This window comes from Lacerta agilis, chromosome 2 (assembly GCF_009819535.1).
Source record: "Lacerta agilis isolate rLacAgi1 chromosome 2, rLacAgi1.pri, whole genome shotgun sequence".
Classification (NCBI taxonomy): Eukaryota; Metazoa; Chordata; class Lepidosauria; order Squamata; family Lacertidae; genus Lacerta; species Lacerta agilis.
Window position 1 is genome coordinate 115884599 of NC_046313.1, and position 19266 is coordinate 115903864.

Here is a 19266-nt window from a genome sequence, read left to right on the forward strand (position 1 = left end):
GGCGTAGCATGGGTTGCCAGTACCTGGAGCCACATGAAGGGCTTGGGGGGTGGGAGGGAGGGAAACTGACTGAGTACGCATGCACATTTACTGCCTAACAGCAACCACAGCATCCAGGAGATCACGGCTGCAGAGATAAGAAAAGAAGAGTCGTTCTGTGGCGAGCGTATTCAAGGGAAAGACATACATAAAGTCTTATTTTATAATGTGCCATTATGCCTTGCTAGAAATCATATTTTCTGTGTCTCTTACTCACTTTAATGAGCAATTACAGGTAGGTAGCCGCGTTGGTCTGCCATAGTCAAAACAAAATAAAATAAAAAATTCCTTCCAGTAGCACCTTAGAGACCAACTGAGTTTGTTCTTGGTATGAGCTTTCGTGTGCATGCACACTTCTTCAGATACACTGAAATGGAAGTCACCAGACCCTTAAATATAGTGTGGGAGTGGGGAGGGGTATGACTCAGAAGGGTGGTGGGAATGGGTGATCAGCTGATAGGTGTGGAAAACCTGTTGACAACTGTTAAAGACTGCAATTTTTACAGGGTCTTACAGGGAAAGGCAAGAGGTGAGATGGCTAAAGATAGCTTTGTCATGTATAATGAGATAAGAATCCAATGTCTTTGTTCAGACCAGGTTTCTCCATGGTTTTAAGTTTGGTGATGAGTTGCAATTCAGCCACTTCTCTTTCCAGTCTATTTCTGAAATTCCTTTGTATTAAGACAGCTACTTTGAGATCTTGTATAGAATGTCCTGGGAGATTGAAGTGTTCTCCTACTGGTTTCCTCTGTCTTGTGATTCCTGATATCAGATTTATGTCCATTTATCCTTTGGCGTAGGGTTTGGCATGTTTGTCCAATATAGAGAGCTGAAGGGCACTGTTGGCATTTGATTGCATACACAATGTTGGAAGATGAGCAATTAAATAGTCCTGAGATGGTATGTTTGATGTTGTTGGGGCCAGTAATGGTGTTGTCCGGGTTTATGTGGCAGCAAAGTTGGCATCTGGGTTTATTGCAACTGGGTTTATAAGCAAGTTTGTTTTACAGTATGCAGTCTGATGTTCTATGTGCCAAGGTTACAAGATAAAGTGTTTGCGCATGAGGTTACCATACTCTCTGTACAGAAGGTTATAGGGTGTTTATCCAGATGCCTCTCCAGCAGGATGTCTGATAAGAAAGAGGACCTTGCATTGTTATGTTTCGTTTTGATTTGATTTGCTTTATCCAGGAAATGCCTTATATGGAGAAGGGAAAAGGAAAAGGAAATGCCTTATATGGATGCATAACTGAAATGCTTAGTTCTTGGAATGGAAAGGGGAAGTAACCAAATCCAAATATGGATTCAAACTACAAGAAAGAAGATTCCACCTAAACATTAGGAAGAACTTCCTGACAGTAAGAGCTGTTTGACAGTGGAATTTGCTGCCAAGGAGTGTGGTGGAGTCTCCTTCTTTGGAGGTCTTTAAGCAGAGGCTTGACAGCCATCTGTCAGGAATGCTTTGATGGTGTTTCCTGCTTGGCAGGGGGTTGGACTGGATGGCCCTTGTGGTCTCTTCCAATTCTATGATTCTATGATCAGAGGAAGGGATGTGCCCCAATCTTATTGGCTTAAGTTTGCTGTGATACATGTACCATGTAATGTCTGATGTCATCTGGAAAGAGTATATAAATCCAGAGCACAGATGATCTGTGTTCAGCTTTTTTTTGGGAAATATCTCGCTTTGCCTTATTGCTGCCAGCAACAAACTTGCTTTCTTTTCCTTCAACTACTGCGTTTGTGATCCTTGAGAAGTTATCAAACTAAGGTTCCCAGGCACTGTGCTACAGTTCCATTGCCTGAAGAGGTCACTTCCTGGTTCGCATGGAGAAGCCATTTTAAACAGATCCCAGTGATGGAAGCACCCAGCTGTATTGACATTTTGCACCCCTAGCAATTGTGTGCCTGGGGCAGCCTCCCCTGTGACACCCCCCCCCCCCAATGCTAAGGCACTGCCAGTTGCTGGCAATCTGAAGTAGGGAAAGAACATGACCAGATTAAGTTCCCACTAGTGGGCTTCCCATGTTATTATCCAGCTTTCTGGCAGCTAACAACAATGCAATATACCAGGAGATGATATATAATGAATTGAAAAGGATGTTTAAAAACAACAACAACCAGAAGCTTTTCTTTTGAGATTTATAGCGTCAAAACTACCTAAATTGTATAGAAATTTATTTATGTACAGTATGCTACTACAGCAGCAAGAATGCTACTTGCCCCAAAATGGAAAGAAGCAGAAGTCCCAGCAAAGGAAGAATGGATACAAAAACTTATGGAATGTGCAGAAATGGCCGAACTTGCCGGAAGAATAAGAAATCAAGATAACAAGCTTTTTATTTAAAAAATGGAAATGGTTTATTGAACATTTACAGATAAATTGCAAACTGATAAAAACATTGGCAGGATTATTGTAGTAACCTGCAGTTTCATACGAGTATATATTTAAAGTAGATAAATAAATGAGCAAATTAAATGAATTTGAATTCGCAGAAGATATTAAAAAATAAATTTAAGGAACCGCAAAAAGAGGGAGAAGGAAGTCAAGTTTTGAAATGTTAAAATGATTGAGAAGGTGAAGCCAGCCCGAACTACCAGGAGCTGCTCTGGGATGCAGGCGGCTGCGTGTGACCACGCAAAATGCGCACCCCATTTCACATGGGGAACGGTCATTTTCGGCTTCTAGTTTGGCCTGATCCCGCAGCCTCTTCTAACATTCTTCTGATTACACTGTTAATACCAAAAAAAACCCACCCACATTAACTAAGAGTCCCCCCCCCCCCGGGTGTGAGTCTTAGAATTTTCCTCCAGGCGCAAGTATGTCTCGGGGCTATCCAGAAGCACTTCATCTCGAGCCAAGGCCGCCCTGTGTCATTAAAAAGGAGTGAAAGAAAAAGATCCAGAGTATATCTTGGTTCCAGCCAAGCTGAAGGAATTCCCAGAGGACATATAACTGGCTTCATAGCATGGATCCGCTTAGTCTCCCTCTCTCTCGTTGTCCCTGAATGGCGTCTCCAAGGTTGGTCATACTGCAAAGGGAGAGAAAAAACAGGGAGCGTCTGCTGTGCATGGAGCCAAACAGATGAAACCAAGAGATTTCTCTTGGCAGAGAGAGGTGGGGAGGGAAGGCACCCCCAACCTTATCCTCAAATGACAGAGAATCCTACAAATCTGCAATGTGGTCCAGCTTTGAGGGCTCCCCATTGAGACACCTGGTTGGCCACTGTGGGGACAGGGTGGTGGGTAGATGTGGCTGCTTCTTGTTATAAGTGCCCTATTTTTCTGGTGTAGAACTTTAAAAAAAATAATTTTTTTAATACACAATATTTTTTATTTTATTTTTTAAAAAATAATTTTTATTCATTTTATTTTGTTTTTGTTTTTCTGTAGTTGTATTGTTGTATTGTTTGTAGTGATATTTGTTTTATGTGTTTCTTATAAAATGAATAAAAATTATTTTTTTAAAAAAGATTGCGTATTAAAAAAATATTCATTTTATAAGAAACACATAAAACAAATATCGCTACAAACAATACAACAATACAACTACAGAAAAACAAAAAACAAAATAAAATGAATAAAAATTATTTTTTTAAAAAAGACTGTGTATTAAAAAAAATTATTCATTTTATAAGAAACACATAAAACAAATATCACTAGAAACAATACAACTACAGAAAAACATAAACAAAATACCACATAAATTTTCCTTATTTTCATTTATACTATAACATCTTAAGGTGACTTCCTTCAAACACTTCTTTCTGAATTTCATCATTTTACACCTTTGGCAGTTTATTCTACATTGGCTATTAGCCTTAAGCAATTTTAATTAAGTTATTATTAATTTTTCTTTTACTGAATTCATCATTTACCATTCTTAAAGATTGGCTCGTTGAGTCCTTGCATGGACCAGACTCAAGGGGAGACTTACTACTCATATTCTATGATTCCGTGGTTCTATGTCATTTGGTTTCAAATGGTGGGGGGCAGAGGCAGATTTAGGGGAGCACACCCCCTTCTACATCATGGTTGCAGAGTCTCGGGGGCACTGCAGGGGATGCCACAACTATGATGTAGAATGGAAGGCGTAAGGCGGGGGTGCCAAATTTTGGGGTTGCATGGGGAGCCACTGCAATTTGAGACCCCCAAGGTCCATAACGCAGGGTGTGTGTGTGTGTGTGTGTGTGTGTGAATTTGATTGAGGAAACTTGTAGTTGTGGCATAGCACCTCATCAAACTCTGGGATGTGCTCCATTCATTCACTGTCTGAAAGCTGTGGCAGCACCACCAAAACCACAACCCAGCAGGAGGAAATAGTGAGGGCCGAGGATTGCATGTGCTGACTTTTATCTGAGTTCTTCTGGGTTCTGAGTTCCTATTTTTAAACCGCTTTGGGTCAACCCAAAACTTGCCCTTCCCCAAACTGAAACTTCTGTACTGGTTGTCAGGATACTACCCACTGAAGCTCAAGGTTCTACTGCTAGTGGACAAAGCAGACCAGGTTACCTGAAGGACCACCCTTATGTACCGGCCATATTCCTAGGATCAACTGCAGAAGCCCTCCTTCCTGTGCCACAATGTTATCTCATATTCATTTCATTACTACTCAAAACGACGTTTTCAGCAGAGCATCACCATTAACTTGGAACACCGTCCCTGGCACTGCCTCACATTTTGTCACCTGCTGGTAATGTTTCTGTTTCTCCAGGTGTTGTTGTTCAGTCGTTCAGTCGTGTCCGACTCTTCGTGACCCCATGGACCAGAGCACGCCAGGCATGCCTATCCTTCACTACCTCTCGCAGTTTGGCCAAACTCATGTTAGTAGCTTCGAGAACACTGTCCAACCATCTCATCCTCTGTCGTCCCCTTCTCCTTGTGCCTTCCATCTTTCCCAACATCAGGGTCTTTTCTAGGGAGTCTTCTCTTCTCATGAGGTGGTCAAAGTACTGGAGCCTCAACTTCAGGATCTGTCCTTCTAGTGAGCATTCAGGGCTGATTTCTTTGAGAATGGATAGGTTTCTCAGGTATCTTTAGATAATTGATTGGATTCAGTATTGGCCATTTGTTGTGTATTACGTGAATTTTTTAAAAATTTCTACAGGTTGGGGGCTTATACATATCCACACTCAAGAGTCTCCTCCAGCACCATAATTCAAACGCATCAATTCTTCGGTGAAAGAAGACTGATCGCCGAAGAATTGATGCTTTTGAATTATGGTGCTGGAGGAGACTCTTGAGAGTCCCATGGATTGCAAAAAGATCAAACTTATCCATCCTTAAAGAAATCAGCCCTGGGTGCTCACTGGAAGGGCAGATCCTGAAGTTGAGGCTCCAGTACTTTGGCCACCTCATGAGAAGAGAAGACTCCCCGGAAAAGACCCTGATGTTGGGAAAGATGGAGGGCAGAAGGAGAAGGGGACGACAGAGGATGAGATGGTTGGACAGTGTTCTCGAAGCTACTAACATGAGTTTGGCCAAACTGCGAGAGGCAGTGGAGGATAGGGGTGCCTGGCGTGCTCTGGTCCATGGGGTCACAAAGAGTCGGACACGACTGAACGACTGAACAACAAAGGTGCTGCTGGAAGGAATTTTTTTATTTTGTTTTGTTTTAAAATGAAGAGAGAGAGATCCACCAAAAATGCAGAGAATCTGACTTCTTGCACTGTAGAAGCAGGGGGTTTGGAATCCAACCAAGAGGGAAGAAGCTTCCCTTTAGAAATATAAACCAGGTAGGAAAAGTACATGGTGGGGGGTGTCAAAGGCAGTCTGATTCTTTAGGTCCCACCTGAACCTCTGAGATACTCCGATAAGGCACAACTGGTGGTTCCTCACTTGCCCAAGAGCTTCAGTTAACTGTAACTAGGACACTGCCCTGCTCCTAATTGTTTAAATTCACTCTGAGTTACTTTTGCAAAAGAAGCGACAAATAACCTTAATAAGCAAAATAAAAGTAAGAATAGCCATAAAGAAACCATTCCCAACTTCTTTCAGAAGTCTGTTAAAAGCTATACCTTTCAAGACAGGCCTTTGTTAACATGAATTTTCTCTTTTTAACCAATCGCCATCTAGTGATGTTTTTATGGATACATTTTATGGATGTTTTATGTTTCATTCCCTTGACATGTTTGTTTTAAAGTAAAGGTGCAGATTTTTAATATGTGAGTAACAGAACCCTTAAAGGGTTTTGCAAAGATAATTTCACTGGAGCAGCCTCGGTGGAAGACAGAATTGCTCTTCCTCACACACTTGCCCCCACTTATCCACACACACACTTACCCCCACTGGAGCTGCCAGACCCTTGTTTCTTAGCTGCAAAAGAGGGAAAGGAGAAGGAGGTTAATGTCTTTGGATGGGTGAGCAAGGATGGGGGATGCTTACACCTCTCTCTCTCTCTAAGACACATGTATGCCCTTCTCTGATCAGCTGTCTTACTGTTTCAGGTAAAGGACCCCTGACAGTTTCCGTATTTTTCGCTCCATAGGGCGCATCGGACCATAGGGCGCACCTTGTTTTTAGAGGAGGAAACAAGAAAAAAAATTATGGTTTTCCTACTCTAAAAGCCCTGTTTTTTGAGGATCAGCGAAAAGTTTTGCAGCTTTTTTTGCAAAGGGAAAAGCCCTGTTTTTTTGAGGATCAGCTAAAAGTTTGCAGCTTTTTTTGCAAAGGGAAAAGCCCTGGTTTTTTTGAGGATCAACTAAAAGTTTTGCAGCTTTTTTGCAAAGGGGAAAAAGCAAAGCTCCTTTTGCAAAGGGGGAAAAGCAAAGAAGAAAAGGCCCGTTTTTATGGGGCTCAACTCACATTTCTGCAGCTTCTAAAGGAAAGGGAGTCTTTTCTACAGTTTCCAGACAGATAATCTAATCAGCCAGTCATATGTCGCTGGGGAAACAAACAACCTCCCTCTGCAGCACATTCAACAATGGGGGCCTGGGCAAAGGGGCGGGGCTGAAAGGGAGCCGGGACTCTTATCTCTCTCCCGATCTTTTGCTGATCAGCTGCTGAGAGGGGTCCTTTCAACACCCCCTTTTCTCTTTGTAAAATAAAAAGCATGATCCTCTTTTGGCCCCATGGCAATTCAGCTCCAGGGACCACCATTCACTCCATAAGACGCACAGATATTTCCCCGTACTTTTTAGGAGGAAAAAAGTGCGTCTTATGGAGCGATATATACAGTAAGTCCAGTCGTGAACGACTCTGGGGTTGCGGCGCTCATCTCACTTTACTGGCCGAGGGAGCCAATGTTTGTCCGCAGACAGTTTTTCCGGGTCATGTGGCCAGCATGACTAAGCCGCTTCTGGTGAACCAGAGCAGCGCACGGAAATGCCGTTTACCTTCCCACCGCAGCAGTACCTATTTATCTACTTGCACTCGTCTTACTGTTTTAGCCAGAGACAGAACCCATGAGAAATACACATATATGCTAAGAGTTACAAACCTTTAAATTAATGCATCAGTGGCGGGGGAGATAAGCTGGGGAGAGGCCAGCAGAGGAGAGCAGCAAAACTGCTCCCCAAAACTGTAAACCAAACTGATGCATCCTTCACAGAATGGAGAATCTCAGTAGGAAAGGGAATCACTTCAGCCCACAGAATGACTGACTGCCACCCAGTAGCAAATGCTGCCACAAACATACTTACTGATGTACACATAGATCCCAGTACTCATGGCCGCCAGGAAGAAGATTCCGCCCAGGATGCAGCCAATAATGATCCCCATGTGGGAGCCTAAAGTTGAGTGATTGGGAGGGGAGGAAAAGGAGAATAACTGAAGGGAAACCAAGAAGAGTCTTTCCCTTTCATGGGGGAAACCAAAGATGGCCACAGGACTTAGGAACTCATGAAATTCAGAGAGGTTCAATGTTACAAAGGGGGAATAGTGAAGAGTGGCCCATCCCACCCCTCATCACCCGTCCAGCTTTGCAAGAGTCCTTGCAGAGCTGGAGTGAAAGGTCATTCTCTCCCTACAGAGGGATGCCTTAATAAGGTTTTACTCATCAACATCTGGTTGACTTCAATATACATAAAATATTTGAAACAAAATAGAAAATCCTTTCCAGTAGCACCTTAGAGACCAACTGAGTTTGTTCTTGGTATGAGCTTTCGTGTGCATGCACACTTCTTCAAAGCTCATACCAAGAACAAACTCAGTTGGTCTCTAAGGTGCTACTGGAAAGAATTTTCTATTTTGTTTCGACTATGGCAGACCAACACCTGTAACATAAAATATTTGTGCACTTTCCAGGACATCGCAACCACTCAGGCTTACCAGGGGAAAGATGGCAGCCAACTTTTGCTAGTACTGTATACTTGAAGGAGTGGCTCCACCCCATCACTCAGCCCAGACACTTAGGTTCAGCTCCAAGGGCCTTCTGGAGGTTCCCTCACTATGAGAAGTGAAGTTACAGGCAGGTAGCTGTGTTGGTCTGCCATAGTCAAAACAAAATAAAATAAAAAATTCCTTCCAGTAGCACCTTAGAGACCAACTAAGTTTGTTCTTGGTATGAGCTTTCGTGTGCATGCACACTTCTTCAGATACACTGAAAGGGAAGTCACCAGACCCTTAAATATAGTGAGGGAGTGGGGAGGGGTATTACTCAGAAGGGTGGTGGGAATGGGTGATCAGCTGATAGGTATGGAAAAGCTGTTGACAACTCTTAACGCCTGCAATTGGTCTTGCAGGGAAGGCAAGGGGTGAGATGGCTAAAGATAGCTTTGTCATGTATAATGAGATAAGAACCCAATGTCTTTGTTCAGACCAGGTTTCTCCATGGTTTTAAGTTTGGTGATTAGTTGCAATTCAGCCACTTCTCTTTCCAGTCTATTTCTGAAATTCCTTTGTATTAAGACAGCTACTTTGAGATCTTTTATAGAATGTCCTGGGAGATTGAAGTGTTCTCCTACTGGTTTCTCTGTCTTGTGATTCCTGATATCAGATTTATGTCCATTTATCCTTTGGCGTAGGGTTTGGCCTGTTCGCTCAATATAGAGAGCTGAAGGGCACTGTTGGCATTTGATTGCATACACAATGTTGGAAGATGAGCAATTAAATAGTCCTGAGATGGTATGTTTGATGTTGTTGGGGCCAGTAATGGTGTTGTCCAGGTTTATGTGGCAGCAAAGTTGGCATCTGGGTTCATTTATGAGAAGTGAAGTTACAGGGAGCCAGGCAAAGGGTCTTCTTGGTAATGGCACTATCTCTATGGAATGCCCTCCTATCAGATGTCAAGGAGATAAAGAACTACACAAACGCGAAAGACATCTGAAGGCAGCCCTGTATTGAGACATTTTTGATGTTTGACGTATTACTATGCTTCAATATGTGCTGGAAGCTGCCCAGAGTGGCTGGGAAACCCAGCCAGATGGGCAGGGTACAAATAATAAAAAATATTATTATTTAGAATATCAAATTTGAGTACAGAGCAGATTGGGCATACTTCCATCCCATCCCCCTCCCTGCAATCTCTCACCAGGTTCTTCTGCGGGCACGTCCATAGGCTTCTCTAGGCCAATATGCTCCACATGGCACCAATAGTGGTTCCTGTCTTTGGGGTTGATCTTAATGCTGAGCCAGTTGTAGTAGGTTCCATCTGAGTTGGGGAGAACGCCCCCACGAACTGTATCCTGCCCAGAAGCTTCCCCATCCTTTCTCCAGGTAGAGTTGATCTCCTTGGGATAGAAGCTGTAGGCCCGGCAGATGAGAGTTTCCGTGCCATCATTGTTCGGCTTCCTAGTTACCTTGACTACTGGGGTCTCTGCAAAAATGGCAGCACTTTAGTTAACACCTGAGGCTCTCTAGTGGCTGGCAGGACGAACACTGAAATATGCCCTACTCCAGAGATTTACGATCTCAGGCCTACAGCACCCGCAAGAGACACTTTCCTATAGGAAAAAAAAAATTAAAAAAAAATCATTCCAGTAGCACCTTAGAGACCAACTAAGTTTGTTCTCAGTATGAGCTTTTGTGTGCACGCACACTTCTTCAGATACAGTGCTACTGGAAGGAATTTTTTTTATTTTTTATTTTATTTTGACTATGGCAGACCAACAAGGCTACCTACCTGTAACTTTCCTATAAGAACTATTGTACAAAGTAACTTCCTTATTGTACAAAGTAGCTTTGTTGGCACTCACAACCTCTGATTATTCCTAGGATGGCAGGAACACAGCATTGTCCAACAAGCGACTTCCCCAAGGAATTTGGTTGAAACTAAATTTATCAGACATAATAAATTTCCCAATACAGAACTATCTAAACCAGTGGTTTTCAGCCTTGAGTCCCCAGATGTTTTTGGCCTACAACTCCCATCAACCCTAGCTAGCAAGACTAGTGGTCGGGGATGATGGGAGTTGTAGTCCAACAACATATGGGAACCCAAGGTTGAGAAAGCCTGTTCTAAGCAGATAGTTGTTTATTTCCTTGACATCTGTCGGGAGGGTGTACCACAGGGAGGGCACCACTACTGAGAAGGTCCTCTGCCTGGTTCCCTGTAACCTCACTTCTCGCAGTGAGGGAACCACCAGAAGGCCCTCAGAGCTGGATCTCAGTGTCTGGGCTGAATGATGGGGGTGGAGACGCTCCTTCAGGTATACAGGACCGAGGCCGTTAAGGGCTTTAAAGGTCAGCACCAACACTTTGAATTGTGCTCAAAAACATACCGGGAACCCATGTAGGTCTTTCAGGACCAGTGAAAAAGATTGCTGACCCAAGAAACCAAGACTTTAGTGTCATCAGTCCAGTTCTTTGGAACACTCCTCCAATAGAAATTTGGCAAGCACCTTCAAGTCCCAATTTTTAAATACTTGCTGAAAACGTTTCAATGCCACATGGCTTATGCAGTCAATTAAGACTATAACCATCCACAATAGTTAACTGATGTCTGTTTTGTTTTATTGCATGGTGTTATGGTTTTATTACTGTAAACTGCTTGGAGATATTTGTCGCGACAAAGCAGTGTACAAATATTTTTATAACTACCTAACTAAATAACTAAATGAATAAACTAGAATTGGAAACAAAGGAGAGAAAACGGGGGACGTCACCCCGTTAGATTCAAACAATAATTTTTTTTTCTAAGTAAGGAAAAGAAATGTTGGTGTTTCAGTGGTGATTTTTATTTGTCTTTTATTTTGTTTTGATTGCTGTATGTGTTGTTTTATCTGTTTGTTGTATTGTTGTATTGTATTGTCTTTTATTAAGTGAAAACCAATAAAATTCTTATAAAAAATAAAATAAAATAAATAACTAAATGAAATATGCCATCTTCCCCCACCTCTGTTGCCCCCCCTCACCTTTTCGCAGCAGAGCCTCCTTTGCGTAGGCTTCATATTTCTTCAGCCATTCAATGAAAACCACCTCTACTAAGAACTTGAAACGTGGGATCATGGAGCTGTCGGCCTCCCACATCCTCTCAATCGCCTGGGCCACCGCATCTGCCGCAATCCAGGTGTCAGTCTCCTTGTCAAGGTTGAGAAAGTCCCTCCCATCATAGCCAAACGTCCAATACGGGTCTTTGCTCCCATACGGACTCACCTCAGAGCCAAGCATCATCTGCCAGGTATGAAAACCTGAAAGAGACACCCATGATGAGGTCACAATGGGGACATTAGAACAGGTGCAGACCACCCCCTCAAAACAACAACAACCACCAGATGTCAGGATATTATTACACGCCGAGCTGCAAAAGCTGCAGCAGCGAGGCTGACGTGACTATGTGTCTGTTTTTTTTTATCTTGTGAGAAAGCCACCAGTCCTATCCGCTTTCTCACACATGTGATGCTATTGTACTTTACTTTCACTTCTGGCTCGAGAGATGCTGGACACGCAGATGCACAGCTCTGACTTACTGAGCTGGCAAGCAGAGACACACTCTGCACTTTATCTACAATAAAGTAGTTTAGCCTTAATGGCTTGTGTGTGTTGTTCTTCACGCTGGGGAACAATCGCATATCAATGTGCCCCTGGACTCGAGTAGCCAGGAGTGCACCCAGGCTTCGTCCCTACCTGGGGGCGGGGGGTCAGTCTCACAACTTGCCCCAGCGGGACGTATACTAACACCACCACTTTTCACCATCAGATCTCAAGCCCTATTTGGTTCTTCTAGATCAGAGGTAAGCAACCTTTTTCAGCAGGGGGCCGGTCCACTGTCCCTCAGACCATGTGGTGGGCTGGACTATATTTTTTGAGGTGTGTGTGAACGAATTCCTAAGCCCCACAAATAACCCAGAGATGCATTTTAAATAAAAGGACACATTCTACTCATGTAAAAACCTGCTGATTCCCGGACCGTCCGTGGGCTGGATTGAGAAGGCGATTGGGCCGCATCCGGCCCACGGGCCTTAGGTTGCCTACCCCTGTTCTAGATAGATTGAATCTCTCTGATAGTGCTCCATTCATCACTACTTGTGCTTCTGGGTATTGATACAAAAGTCAGATCCAGTTGATAAATTCCACACCCAAATTGAAATATTCTAATACTTTAAGCAACTAAATCAATTCTACTCTATCAAATGCTTTTTCTGTAGAAACAGAAAAGCATGTGGTTGTTTGCTTCTATGTATGGTCCATATTTCGTTTCTCAGTCTTCTAATACTTGTTGCAAGTTTCCTACCTTTCAACCTGCTTGATCTAAATTTATATATTTTGCAATGATACCATTCAGTGTTATTGAATCAAAACTATCTTTGCTTAAATCATGGAAGGGATTTATCTGTTAATGCACAAGACTTCTGTTATTATTTGCAATAAGGGTTTTTCTATGTCACGAAGAAAGACCACCTGTATCCATTGATTCACAATTTTTTAAAAAAGATTTTTTTAAATCACTTTCCCAATATCTTCTAATTTAATTTGTGCTTGCAATTTCCCTAAGTCAGACTTTGCCACCTTTGGGATTCCTTTTTGGAAAAAACTTTTCAATATTCTGTATTGCAGGGTTGTCTGATTTATATAATTCATCATAAGATATCTTAAATTGCTTTACTGCTGGCTTTGTCATGCTAGCTGCTACAAACTACAAGAAAGAAGATTCCACCTAAACATTAGGAAGAACTTCCTGACAGTAAGAGCTGTTCGACAGTGGAATTTTCTGCCAAGGAGTGTGGTGGAGTCTCCTTCTTTGGAGGTCTTTAAGCGGAGGCTTGACAGCCATCTGTCAGGAATGTTTTGATGGTGTTTCCTGCTTGGCAGGGGGTTGGACTGCATGGCCCTTGGGGTCTCTTCCAATTCTATGATTCTATTCTATGATTCTATTTTTATAGACAATTGATGAAATTGTTTTCTTTTTTCTCTTTGCTTAGAAATATTGCTAAGACTTTAGATGGTTTGTTACCAAATTCAGAATATTTTTATCAAAGAATGAAGCTCTCCCCGACGTCTGAACTTTCATTAGCTTAAGCTGTTGTCTAGTACCCTTTCATTGGTCATATATTTGTGAATCTGTTTTGCTTATGTAGTCATTCCAAAGTGCTAACCTTATTTCTTTGAAGAGTCCCTTGTTGAAATATTCTTTTTAAAAACCACTTTTTTTTAAAAAAAAATTGTGCCTCTTATATATGCTTTGCCTGCATCCTATAAAGGCCAAATGACCTTCAGTCACAAGATCTACCAGGAAAGGTAAATGTGTTCTCTGGTGCTAGTAGTTATGCATATTATCCAATATACCATATTTTTCGCTCCATAGGGTGCACCGGACCATAGGGCGCACCTCGTTTTTAGAGGAGGAAACAAGAAAAAAAAAATATTTTCCTGGTTTTTCTCCTCTAAAAGCCCTTTTTTTTTTAAGGATCAGCTAAATGTTTTGCAGCCTTTTTTGCAAAAGGAAAAGCCCTGTTTTTTGAGGATCAGCTAAAGGTTTTGCAGCTTTTTTGCCCTGGTTTTTTGAGGCTCATCTAAAAGTTTTGCAGCTTTTTTTTGCAAAGGGGGAAAAGCAAAGAGGAAAAGCTTCTAAAGGAAAGGGAGCCTTTCCTACAGTTTCCAGACAGATAATCTAATCAGCCAGTCACATGTCCCTGGGGAAACAAACAACCTCCCTCTGCAGCACATTCAACAAAGGAGGGCGGGGCTGAAAGGGAGCCGGGACTCTTATCTCTCTCCCGATCTCTTGCTGATCAGCTGCTGAGCGGGGTCCTTTCAACACCCCCTTTTCTCTTTGGAAAATAAAAAGCACGATCCTCTTTTGGCCCCTGGGCAATTCAGCTCCAGGGACCACCATTTGCTCCATAAGATGCACAGGTATCTCTCCTTAGTTTTTAGGAGGAAAAAAGTGTGTCTTATGGAGCGAAAAATATGGTAGCTGGATTGTTTACATTGCCCATCTCCCCAGGGAAAAAAAATCTTTCTGAAGCCCATCTCTCTCTCTGCCCCCTTCCCTCTCAACCAGCATTCAATGTGCGTAGTGTGTGGCGAATTCAAATCCCTCTCACCACCAGGGATAGGGTTTAGTTTAGTTCAGTTTAGTCCACTTCTATAGGTAGACCTACTTAAAGTGCACTGTCTCAAACAATATGAGGATCGCAACAGACTCATCCTTCAGTTTTGTAGTTCTCCTAAGTAATGTGAACAAAAATGCAACACGTGGGCAAAGTGTGCATAAAAATGCATAAATTCATGAAATGGTCATACAAAAATGCAATACATTTGGGGAAACTGCAAAAAGGTGCATTGTTGGGGGTGGATGTTGATGTATTAGGAGAAATTCACACTAAAATGTTGTTAATGAGGACTTCCTTTTTAAGTGCAAACTGATGTAGAAACGAGAACTGAATTTAAGATTGGAAAAATAAGAAATGGAGGGAGCTTGAAATCGACAGATTTGGCCCTTTCTTACACACACTCACCCTTGCTGTGGTTGTAGTATTGCCTTATGATACTTTGATAATTTTCAAACCACCGCTCACTGTCCTCCAAGACCTTGGTGTACCTTTCCCAGTACTCATGAATATCCTCCTTCATCTTTTTTGCCCAGGGGACTTGAGGCACTCCCTCCTCTGTGTTGCTATCATAGCGAGTGACGAGCTGGTCATCTGCATACCCCAAAGCAGTGAACTTGGGCATTCTCTGATCGGGCTCCGACACAGATATGTAGATAAGCCGGAACTCGTGGAAGGAGGAGCCTGGAGAGGAGAGAGAGGGGCAGAGTTCAAGTGATCTACAAGGGACACTGCCACGGGCTCCACAACCACCCCTGGAGAAGTGAGAAGTGGTGGCAGCAGCTTCCAGGTTCCAGCAAGATCTCAAGAGAGCCCTGCGAAATCTTGTGGGCTCTCATGAGATCTTGCCAGAGCCCAGAGCCCAGCCACACAACCCCAGTAAGTAAGGCCTCAGAGGGGGTGACACTTTCCCATTCTGTCTGCAGTAGCAAAACAGGATGGGGTGGGTTTCTTTCTGCCAGTGTCAGGGGCAGAGGAAGGGGTGTGTGGTGGGGACGGGCCAACCCAGGTGTCACCACTGAGGGGGGTGACAAAATGCCAGGGGGCACTCACCGTGGGACCTGCAGCACACACTAGCCACACATCTCTCCTGGGAGTGACGCGGTGGCTTGGGCGCCCGCAGGCTCTGCGCTGCCCCAAATAAGAAATTCAGTGCATGATACATTCATCTTCCCCCCTCCTACCTGGACTCCCAGGCGGCATACCTGTTCAATTTAACTATTCCAAAATATAGACGAGCTTTTACGTTGGCCAGATTAGATATGCTACTTTCCGCTGTTCTTGAAGGCCGATTCTCAAAAACACCATTCCAGAATCGACTCTGCCCCTGTGGAGTCGGTAATGTGGAGACTGTATCACATGTACTCCTGTCTTGCCCCTTATATAAAGACTTGAGGGAAGAGATCGTCATGCCGCTCATACTTGCCATTCCGGACCGCTCCTCTGAGGACATACTGATTTTCCTCCTGGCAGACCAGAATACTCAGACAACGGAGAAGGTAGCCAGATTTGTTGAAAGAGCCATGAAATTGAGGGCTGCCAGCTGAATGATAACAGCGCCCCCTCATAATTAAGATCTCATTTATTCTTGTTTTAATTGTGCCGAATCCCGATTCAGCTCATTTTATTGGTTATATATGTTTTTTTATCAGTATCTGTAATATGTGTCTTTTTGATGCAATGGCCTGTAGGCTATGCAAATAAAGTTTGTTGTTGTTGTTGCCCCAAATGGTCTGCCCACCAACTCCCCCTCAGCTGTAGGGTGGCTGAGTGGGAGGAGGCAGGCAGACTCCTTGGAGGCCCCGCGGAGCAGTTTGTCCTGGGCACGCACGCCACCCCAGGCACCCGATTGGCCTGCTTCACTGCTGGCCAGTGGCAAAATATTTACAGCAGTAGGAAAGAGAGAGATAGAGAGAGAGAAGCTTTGGCTATCTAGACACTGTGTGGCATTTTGTTTGTTGACAGCTCTTTCTAGTTTACAGAAAGAAAACTATGAGCACAGAAATCTGCTTCTCTGGGGCAGTTTTATTGGGATTCAGTTGCAACTTTTCTTTTGAAGAAGTGTGCATGCACACGAAAGCTCATACCAAGAACAAACTCAGTTGGTCTCTAAGGTGCTACTGGAAAGAATTTTCTATCTTGTTTATACTGAATAAAACAATTGTAAATGACAAGGGACAGAAATTTGGGGGCACCGTCTACTATCGTGCAGGTGATAGATAGTTGTAGGTCTACATCCGTGTAAATTCTGCAATGAAAAGTGCACTATGTAGGGTGGATTCTACCCCAAGTGGCTGAGGAGGAGGAAACCGCAGGAGATTCGGCTGTGAACTGCACGCACCTGGGGAGCTATGGCATTGCCCCCCTCCCATTCAGCTTCCTTTCAGGGTCAAACTGCAGTTAGGTTCAGCCAGCCTGCGGAACATCTGCCACTTTTATATTGAGAGAAAAGCAGCCCCTCAGAAGCTGCAGGTGTTGCAAGGTGGTGGGCGCAGTATGCGGCTTCTTCTCCCCTCTCCTACCTGAAGGGCAAAGAGGGGGGGATTTTCCACTACCACCCCAGGCTGAGAAGCCCCTGAAACTCCCCCAACCCTCCTCACCAGCAGTGCCTCTGCCTCTGTTGCTCTTTGTGGTGTGTGGCGGGGAGAACATGCAGGAAGGAAAAGAGAAGAACTGCTCCTACTTCCTCTTTCTCCTGTCTTAAATGTGTGGTTATTTATGAATCAACACACCCCCAGCTTCAAGGAAAATCAAAGGTCAGCACTGGCACAGTTATGTAAAAACTTAAAAAGAGCCCAAACGGAAGCTGAAACCCACAGCCATCAGATTACAGAATCGCACCATTGTCGGAAAGGACACCCAAGGGTCATTGATTCCACACACACCCCTGAAATGTAGGAATTGCAGCTAAAGAACCCTTGACAGACGGCCACCCGACCTCTGCTTAAAAATTTCCAACACAGGAGAGTCCACCAACTTCCAAGGTAGTTTTGCTCCATAAATGTTAAATTAAATCTTAATAATTCGGATCCCAAACTGGGCAGCCCCTTTAACAAATAAAAATACGTTCTGCATCAGGAAAGATGCTATACGAACTTAATTCGTTCCGGAGGTCTGTTCTTAACCTGAAACTGTTCTTTTTTTTAAATAAAAATTTATTGGATTTTCCAAATTAAACCAATTACAAATACCCACACCCCATACAAAACAACACAATACACCCAATACACAGAAAACAACACAATTACTTAAAAATCCTTCACTTCTTCTAAATCTTACTTGGGACCTCCTCGCGCCCTCTCTTGTGCGTTCATTTCTAATCTTCTTCAGTAACTTTGTAACATTGTAAAATCTAATTCCTTACAACTAATCTTAATCTTGCAATTATAATCAACAAATCTTAGGTCATAAAACTTATTCTTATCAAATAAAACATCACATTCCAAATCTTAGCTTCTTATATCCTTTCTTCTCTTAACTCAGTAAAGCTGTTGCTCTTATTCTAATTACTTCTAATTCCAACTTCAAAAATATTATAATCAACACATTTTCATAAAAACCTAAATATTTCTTCCATTCTCCAAATCCTTTTTGCCCTCTGACGTCGGAGTACCATGGTTAGCCTTCCTATTAAATCTCATAAATCCCTTTACCCCACCCCCCTCCTCACCATCTTCCCCCCTCCCATTTCATTCTCCCACCAGGCTTCCCCCCAACATTTTCCCAGTCCAGATTTTTCTTTTCCCACAATGATGCAGTTCTGTTCTTAACTAGAGGCACGCTTTCGCTAATGGGGCCTCTTGCTGCCTCTGCGACGCCGGCACACGATTTCCGTTCTCATCCTGGGGCAAAGTTCTCAACTCAAGGTAACTCTGAACAAACTTAGTTGGTCTCCAAGGTGCTACTGGAAGGATTTTTTTTATTTTTTATTTTGTTCAATTTAGTGGAGTTTGTAACCTGAAGCGTTTGTAACTCGAGGTACCACTGTTTCAAGGGGAAGGAGTCCTGTTTTATATACTTTTGCTGAACCACAAGCTTCTAAGGAGTGGTTGACAATGACCACAGAGTCTGTCATGATGGACCTCCGCCCCTCCCCTCCCCACCCCCACCCTCACCCCCCCCCTCTCTCTCTCTCTCTCACACACACACACACAACTGATCCTGCTAGTTAGGGATGGTGGGAATTGTAGTCCAAAAACAGCTGAAGACCCAAGTTTGGGAAACACAGCAGTCTGAGGCACATTCTGAGCCCAGCCAAAAAGACAGAGACTAGTTGTTGTTGTTCAGTCGTTCAGTCGTGTCCGACTCTTTGTGACCCCATGGACCAGAGCACGCCAGGCACACCTATCTTTCACTGCCTCCCGCAGTTTGGCCAAACTCATGCCAGTCGCTTCGAGAACACTGTCCAACCATCTCATCCTCTGTCGTCCCCTTCTCCTTGTGCCCTCCATCTTTCCCAACATCAGGGTCTTTTCCAGGGAGTCTTCTCTTCTCATGAGGTAGCCAAAGTACTGGAGCCTCAACTTCAGGATCTGTCCTTCTAGTGAGCACTCAGGGCTGATTTCTTTAAGGATGGATAGGTTTGATCTTCTTGCAGTCCATGGGACTCTCAAGAGTCTCCTCCAGCACCATAATTCAAACTAGAGGCAACTAGAGGGACCCGCAAAAGCGAAACTCCCCAGAGGCAGTGAAGCACAAATCAAGTGAAGCACAAATCTTAAACCCTCCTGGGCAATTACATTTTTGCATACTCTGAAAAGCTGGCAGGGCTCATTTCCCACTGCTCTGAAATATTTACATG

General features: G+C 43.4%; 1 protein-coding gene across 1 annotated transcript; it reads right to left on the minus strand.

Annotated features, from left to right (window-relative positions):
* Positions 1-3063: 3063 nt before the first annotated feature.
* On the minus strand, positions 3064-15142 carry LOC117042554 (major histocompatibility complex class I-related gene protein-like). The gene is made up of 6 exons (XM_033142096.1): positions 14874-15142; positions 11328-11603; positions 9506-9790; positions 7677-7763; positions 6319-6351; positions 3064-3068 (listed from the first exon to the last, which is right to left on the minus strand). The coding sequence occupies exons 1-6, from the start codon at positions 15088-15090 to the stop codon at positions 3064-3066; spliced, it is 903 nt and encodes a 300-aa protein (XP_032997987.1). The 5' UTR covers positions 15091-15142.
* Positions 15143-19266: the final 4124 nt, after the last annotated feature.